Source organism: Mercenaria mercenaria, unplaced genomic scaffold (genome assembly GCF_021730395.1).
Source record: "Mercenaria mercenaria strain notata unplaced genomic scaffold, MADL_Memer_1 contig_2338, whole genome shotgun sequence".
Classification (NCBI taxonomy): Eukaryota; Metazoa; Mollusca; class Bivalvia; order Venerida; family Veneridae; genus Mercenaria; species Mercenaria mercenaria.
In genome coordinates this window covers 17,864-26,801 of record NW_026460392.1, presented here as the reverse complement: position 1 = coordinate 26,801, position 8,938 = coordinate 17,864, and the positions used below count along the sequence as shown (strand labels likewise).

Below are 8,938 nucleotides of genomic sequence, written 5' to 3'. Positions count from 1 at the left end.
TGTAGTAAAATTTATTGAAAACTTTCCGTAGCTTATGATAACGGTAACCCTGTTGTAATAATGTTTTGGTGTAGATTTCTATCATTAAAATCCTTAAAAGCTCTAGCAAAACGAATAAGTTGTGAAATAGAGACACCGTATGATGTTGCTCGAGGGACATCACCATCAGGTGGGGAAAGTTGACAATTTCAAATTTAAAATCGCCTCATTTATAACAGATTTTCGTTTCTAAATTATTATTCGCAATTGTTGAATTTAAGTCCAAAAATGACGCTTTTAAATCTGAAGTATTAGCCTGGTTAAGCTGTAACTCTTCTGGGTAAATGTGTTTCACCATTTCTGAAAAATATAGGTTGTCCATGTTTAAATTATCATCAATATACCTCGAGATTCCAATAAAAGCTTCAATAATTTCAAATTGTGTCTCAGTGGATAAACTAAGCATAAAATCTCGTTCATAACAGTATAAGAATAAATCAGCAATGAGTGGGGCGCAGCTAGTTCCCAACGGGATACCAATTACTTGTCTGCAAGTTTTATTGCCATTTTTGATAAATAGGTTATCTAATAGAGCTTCACAAGCCTGTTCACAACTCCATAGGTTGTATCTCTTAAATTTACTGTTAGAAAAGAATGCTGTAGTTTCATTGCAAGCCAGATAATTAACGTTTTCCTAGCAAATGTTTTCTCAATTAAAGCAACCAGATTTTCTATAATAAGATTATGTGGTAAATTAGTATAAAGATTAGAAAAGTCATAAGTACTTGTAGTCGGACATTTGAAGTGTCTGTTTAGTAGGTTTTTTTATAACATCTCCAGAATTCCTGATGGACCAAAACACCCGAGTTCTCATTATCTTGGAGCAATACTTCTGTGCGTGGACTTTTATTGCAGTAGACAAGAGGTCAAAAAATAGAGAAATATTTTTGTAGTGCATATTAAAGGTTGAATTTTCAACGAATTGAGCTTTATACTGAGTTTTGTGAAGTTTAGGGATGCAATAAAGAGCAGGAGGCTTCATATGATTGCCGTCAAGTGCGACATGAAAATTTATACATTGATCTGCATGACTTTTTACAATATTATTCTCATCTTGTAGTGATAACTGGTATGTTTCAGTTTATTTTGTAATATATCTGTGTATTAAATGCGTCATATAATAATATTACTATCTGACTCTTTGTCTGCAGTAGTTAAAACCAAATTCGTGTGTACCTTAGACAAAGCTTTCTTTAAACTTCGAAGAGAAAACTTGGATTTAGGAGGTATAGATAAGGATGGGTTTGATCCAAAATTTAACTCGAGTTTTTATGATTTTAAATATATTCTTTTTCCATTCAGTAAGAGCGTTCGGATCTGCATTTTCTTTCCGTCACCATTTATTTAACATAGTCATCAACAGACGAGTAATTTCACAGAAACATTTTTCAAAGTTAACAGACGAGGGAATTTCTATATTTTGGACCTTTGGAGAAACTATTTCTGATTCTTTTATCATTAAAAATCTTTGAATTACCAGTTATGATATGGCCGGCTGGTTTATTTGGTAACACTATTTAGATTCTTTACAGTTACAGCTGTCTGGAACATTAAGTGCAACTCGTTTTGAATTAATTTATTTATAACTACCATCTCTGTCATTTTGCAGCTGTAGTTTAATGTCATTATCGCCATCAATGAATGAAAGTTAAGTAGACCTTATAAAGCCTCTATACATCCTATATAATCATCAAAAAAAATAAGACGTTGTATTAAAATATCATCCAACAAGCTGTTAGTAATTTGAATTGGATCAGTTTCGGAGGAAATAAAACATGCACACTTCTATTGCAGCACTAATCATAATTTTGTAAATATTATGTTAACCATGTACAGCTGTCTGTAGAATTATACTATTCTAGGGGTTTAGGGGCCTTATTTCCGTGTATCTTGGTTAAATCAAATAGCGAATCGCAACGACCGAAAAAGAGTTTTATTTCTTTATCTCTGAAATCCTTGAATTTATGTCCCCGGAAGTTAAACGTTTTGACAAAAAAGCGTAACTTATGCTTATGAAATGAAATATTTTACAGCCTGTGAGTTTTATTACACGAAGTGCTACACCTACAGTAAAATAATTTTAATTGAATATCTTTATATCCTAATTTCTACGGAATTCCGTTAAGGCCGTCGCCTTTGAATGTGTTGATCTGAAACGCGATACTCGATAGTACGATGATGAAAACGCGAAATCACGGAACTACGATAACGAAAACGCGACAACACGATGATGATAACGCGATAATATGATAGTACAATGATGATACTGCGATATACTATCGCGTTATCACCATCGTACTGTCGCGTTATCACCATCGTACTGTCGCATTATCACCATCGTACTATCACGTCATCACCATCGTATTGTCGCGTTATCACTATCGTACTGCCGCGTTATCACCATCGTACTGTCGCGTTATCATTATCGGACCATCGCCTTCCGGTGCGCACTGATGTGCGTGCTAAAAATTAGAAGATTAGAAGTTATGCCTTTAGAACTTTAGCTCCTGCTCTAGCAATAGGACGATATGCAGCTTCGAACGCGGGTGCTCCTTTGTGAAAATCATGATTTTTATTGATGATCCTCCTATAGCTACAGCTGCTAGTTAGTCAAAAGCAAAACATAATTAACCATTCATTTTGCGTGTTTTTTCAGCTTTCCCCAATTTAAGAGACGTTTACAGAAATGAATTTAAGGAAACAAAGCGTTTGGGATGTTGAATAGGTTCAGAATACTGTGCAGATATAATTTTACTGCATTTCTCATTCTTGTAAAATCATAAATAAAATGTCAGAGTAAAGGAGCGTAAAGACTGTCACTTTTGGTTGTAAACCGCTTTACTTTTTATTTTATTTTATTTTTTTTTATTTTTTTGCAGAAAATTGCCATACTTTGATGCATTAAAATGAAAATATATGCCATGAAAACTGCAAACAATATTCTTCGAATATTTGTGATGCTCCGATTTCAGTGTTGTTATGCGTTTTACTTCAACATCGATAACTTGAGCTTTACAAGATATATGCCTTTGCTTTTCAATTTTGCAGTGTAGAAATAAAAGCCATCATATTTGAGAAAATATTCATCGTCATATTTGTGAAAATATTCATGTCGGACTAAAAAAAAAACGCATTGATCATGGTACAATATAACATTCTTTTTCTTTTGTTGTTATTAATCTTATACTGTGAAGAAAACTCAAAGCGACTGACCTGCAGAGTTTTTGCCAAAACATATTTTGTTTTAGCTGAAAACGGTTTACAATCCATTAGCAAGCAATCGAAATCATTTTGAGTTTCAACAGTGCCTAAACAAGATAAATAGAAACCAGAACACCGGAGGTAAAATTCTTCTATGAGCATGGGCACCGGAAGGCGATAGTACGATGATTATAACACGATAATACGATGGTGATAACGCGACAGTACGATGGTGATAACGCGAAAGTACGATGACGATAACGCGACAGTACGATGGTGATAACGCAATAGTATGATGACGATAATATGACAACACGATGATGATAAAGCGACAGTACGACGGTGATAACGCGACAGTACGATGTTGATAATGCGATAGTACGGTAATGAAATTACGAAATCACGATACTACGATAATACGATAGTGAAAACATGACAGTACGAAGGTGATAACGCGATATCGCATTATCATCATCGTACTATCGTCTTATCACCTTTTCGTTATCTTAGTATTGCGTAATCATCATCGTGTTGTCGTATTTTCGTTATCGTAGTTTCGTGATTTTGCGTTTTCACCATCGTACTATCGAGTATCGCGTTTCAGATCATCATATTCAAAGGCGATATCGGAATAAAGCCCTAACGGAATTCCGTAAATTTCAGATACAGGAGCCACAACCAAGAAACATCATAGCTCTTCCAAACGACGTTTTCGTGTTTGAAGCGTCTTCTGTATAATTAAATAAATATTCTAGCATAAAACTGCTGTTATTGTGACTTTTTGAGTGTCTTTTAACAGGAGAAGAAACGTGTGTTAACAGAGAGATTCTCGCGCTCACGTGCTGTTATAACACTTTTTTTATATACGCGCGTTCCGTGGCAAAGCGTAAACGTATTACAGCCCCAAAAAAGATAATTCAAAAGGAAATGACGTCAACGTGAAAAAACAACGTAGACTTTATCGCGCATTTCATGGAAATTTAATGACGTTGAGGGACAATATGTTCATTTACTTGGTTTTTACGCGTATTATGCTAGAATAGCGTTCGCGCATGTTCTTTTCGTGTTATAACATCTTCAGAATCCCTCGGGAATCGTTGTTATCCTCGCCCTACCGGGCTCGGGTACCAACCAATCCCTCGGGATTCTGCAGATGTCATAACACGAAAAGTCCGTAACGTGACAATTAGAAATTCGTCTGCACATTTTTAATCGGTGGTATCTGATCTACATAATAATGTAGAACTATGTAAGACAACGATATGACACAGTCTACAAAACTACTTGCACACGGTCAACTTGGCACGTACGGTCAAAACAACATGACATACAAGTTATCTGTAAAATATGTTAAGTCTGCTGGGTATATATATATATATATAACACTTATTAGAGAAGTCAGTGTGTCGTCTGCGTGTGTGATATTAAATTTGGGTAGTCAAAGAAAACAAAACTAAAAATGGAAAGCAGACTTGCAATGGCATTACTAGTTATAGGAACTGTTTTTATCGCAAGGATTTCTGTTGGTAAGAGATACAAGTTCTGTAATTTATTTGAATTATATCTTAAAACAACTAGATCTAGACGTTATCATCTCCATTGAAAATAGAAATGATAACAAAGTTCATCAAAAGCAAATAAGAGTGCAACAACATTTTGCATACTGTTATGACTGGAAATAGCACTGTTCATCAACATTCAGTTTAACAGCAAAAATATTAAGTATTTACATAATTAATCATATTTACAAATTATTATATCTAGAATTAAAGTTAATTTAACAACAAGGTTTAATCAAATTTAATTTAAAATACACATGTTACAGCAGTTTAATACGGGAAAACCGAAGGTTTTTCCGTCTATAGATAATGTGTACGTGTATATATGTCAAAGTAAACCTATATACCGTTCAACTTGGGAATATGTTCTATACCTTCACCGGTTTTGTTGTTGTTGTTTTACCCATAATTCTACAGGACCTGCTGCGCCGCGGTGAAGTACCGGTCGGCATTCTATTGAGTTAAATTTATCGCAAAGAATCTTGCAACACCGGTTTCCCATTGAAAAAAAGACATTTTTAAATAAAATTGAAAAACGTGTCACTCTGTTCGCTTTGTTTCTCAATTTGTCGCAGATTAGAATTTAGGGTAAGTGACGTCACGCTTACTGAAAAAAAAACGAAAAAAATCATTCGCGGAAAGAACCGAAATGGTTTTTAATTCACGTTCACAAACGACAGAAATAATTCCAGTTCTGATTTAAAAAGACAAACTATCTTTGTAATTTAATCATTAAAAACCACGGCTGATTGAAAAACATAAAGAAACTGGGTTTTGTTACAATGACTTAACTTCAACGCACCTTTCCGAAAAAAGGGTACTCTTCAGTTTATAGTAAAATGATCACTTCCGTTCGTCTGCACGATTGTAGGTCACAATTGTTTGTAAACAAACAGATCGTAAATAAAGAAAGGATCCTCAAAGATTATCTCCCTTGCTACTGAAGTGAGCAATTTGGTTGATTTGTAAAAAACACCAGATTCTAAAAACTGCAGAAGTTCTGGCTCTGAAAAACTAAGAGTAAAATTAGTAACACTGGCAAAAAAAATGCCAGGCACTATTCTTAGTGAACATTCTTATTGCATTTGGCCTAAATCAAATTTAATTCAAACAGACCATTCTTATCACAAGAATGAAATTCATGGACACAAAAATTCAAGCACACATGCAGTATTATGCGAACACTCGTATAATATCCGGCAAAAATCTGATGAAAAAGATCACCACACATCTTATGAAACCAAAAATACAAATTCAATCGCACATGCATTATTAAATAAACACTCATATAGTATCCTGTCAAGATCAGATATAAAAAGTCATCACACATCTTATACAACCAAACATTCTTCTCAGTGTCAGACAGAAAACAAAGACAAAAACATAGATTTAGAACAGTCTTACTGTGTCCGGCCAAAATCAGCCGAACACTTTCATAACATCATATGAAATAAACAGTTCATGTCACAAGAGTGAAAATGATGACAAAAGTACAAATGTTGAAGAATTTGTAAGTGAACACTCATACTGCGTGCCACAAAGATCAGCAGAAGTAAGCGAACACTCATACAATTTCTGGCTAAAATCAAATGAAAAATGCTGTAAAAAATCTTCTGAAAGTAAACATTCTTGTCAAAGTACAAATTCAATCTCAGAACCATTAGTAAGTGAACAGCTGATAACAAATGAACATTCTGATGACAAATCTTATAAAACAAATAATGAGGTTTTATCAAGGAATTCACTTTTTGACATAGAAGCATATGTTGGCCCATATACAGTGGTAAATATTAACGGTGAACATAAAAAGTCATTCTTTGTTCCTGGAGATGGAAATTGTTTTTTTCACTCTCTCAGTTTATCACTAAATGGTGATTTTTCTAACGGACCGCAATACAGGAAAGAAATTTGCGGCTACATCTTAAAAAATTGTTAATTATGGGCTGATACAGTTTCACTAACCCATGAAGTAGGTATTAACTCGCGGGCAGCTTATACCACTCACATGCTGAAAAATAATGGTTATGCAACCGCTACAGAAATACAAGCTGCATGTACCATTTTACAGATAAACATATCTGTTTGCCCACGTGGCTTACGATTTAATAAAAGTACTCGTACATTTCAAGATCACTATACTTTGCAAACATACAGTGATCAAAATGCTATCAAAACAATTGACTTGCTGTTATCAAATTCTCATTTCACTGTTCTTTCAAAGGATATAAAACAAAATGAAACAATTACAAGTCAATACCATTTAAATGAAAAAATCAGTTTAACGGACCAAGGTACACAACAAGAAATAACAGGTCAAAACCAATTAAAGCGGAAGAAACAAAGTGACTCCAGAACAGTCCAAACAAAAAAAAAAAGAAAGAAAAATCCCATACCGCTAAACCTGAAAATGAGACTAATTCTCAAACAAAACCTAAAGAAAAGATTATTTACAAACACTAATACATAAACAGTCATAAACAAAAATCGTATTTAATACCTCAGGAAGCTGATACATATCAAAAATGTAGAAAAATGGGCATTCCTTTTCTTTTACCACAAACAGGTGAATCTGTACAACATAAAAATGCTCGTCAAAAATTAAACACAAATAGAATTAAGGCGGCTGAAAGGAAATATGGAGTTGATGTGGATCTTGTTCCTCCTGCACCTCCACTTTCTAATGACATACACTTCAATCAATGCCGCTATGGATTGTATTCGATCGTTTGAACTGGAGCAAATGTCATACAGTATCCGTCATTGTCTTATATGCAATGAACGCCGCGTTGAAATGAAAATGTCATCAGAAAATGAGTGTCTACGTTGTCATAATGACAAAGGCACAGTAAAAATGTTTTCAAACAAAAATTTTATGGACCCTTTAGAAGTACCTGAAGAATTGCGCAATCTGACATTAATTGAACAACAGTTAATATCACGAATATCACCAATTATCAATGTTCATTTACTAAAGCATGGCGGAATTGCAGCAAATGGACACTGCGTTACTTTTCCCCAATGTATCAATGAACCTGCGCAAATTTTACCGCTTTTACCTGAGGAAATCAAAATTATTCGTGTTCGTAAATGTGGATCAGTCGACTCTTTCAAGGAATATAACGTAAGGAGAGCTGAAATTGAATACGCATTACACTGGCTTAAGTCTAACAACCCTGCATTTTCAGACATAACAATCAGTCAAGACAGACTTACAAAACTCCCACAAAATGGACCTATTCAAATACAGACTATAGAGACCACACATGATATTCAAAATTCAGATAAAGGTCCAGCTAAAGAGCAAAATGGTCCAGGTGAGGTGCAAGGAGAAACTAACTCCTGTGTTGGCCTACCTGATCTGAATGTTGACATTAAACATCAAGTTGAACAGGTTGTGAAAGAAGTTGTTGGACCTGAACATGGTAAAGTAACGGTAGGACGGAAATATGTATGTATTCCATGGCCAACTCAAAGTGATACACCTCTATCTGAATTTACAACAAGATACTTTTTCTCTATGGCATTTCCATGCCTTTTTCCATATAGTAAAGGTGACTTTCACATAAATCGTCCTCGCACAATAACATCTATGACAGAGTGGGCAGAACATTTAATGTGGTACGGTGATGGTCGATTTGCGCAACACCCATATTTTAAATTCATTGTCCATAACATTATTATGCGCAAACGAACATTTAAACAAAGTTCCTATGTTGTGAAACAACACTTAGGTGAAGAACCAATCACTTTCGAAGAACTTAAAGATATGCTTCAAAGACGAGACAATTCAGTTGCACAAAAAGTCATGTATTTTGGGGCTTGCTTAAGAGGAACAACACAGTACTGAGCTCAACGACATAGAGAACTTCGATCACTTGTACAATTCAAAATAAATGAAGGACGTGGCCTTCCATCTTTCTTTACAACAGGAAGTTGTGCTGAATATCACTTCAAACCTTTAAGAAGGTTTTTGGCTGAATATTGTACACAAACAACTGGACAACAAATTGATTTTGACAACAGAAACAACATGTTCTTAACATTGCAAAAGAATACACACATAGTTTCGTCATATTTTGATCTCCGAACACAATCATATTTCAAAACAGTAATGAAGACTTTATTTGATGTTGATACAT

General features: G+C 34.5%; 1 protein-coding gene across 1 annotated transcript; it reads left to right on the top strand.

Annotated features, from left to right (window-relative positions):
* Window positions 1-7,506: 7,506 nt before the first annotated feature.
* LOC128552332 (uncharacterized) lies at window positions 7,507-8,646 on the top strand. Its single transcript, XM_053533362.1, has one exon. The coding sequence runs from the start codon at window positions 7,507-7,509 to the stop codon at window positions 8,644-8,646; it is 1,140 nt and encodes a 379-aa protein (XP_053389337.1).
* The last annotated feature ends 292 nt before the right edge of the window (window positions 8,647-8,938 follow it).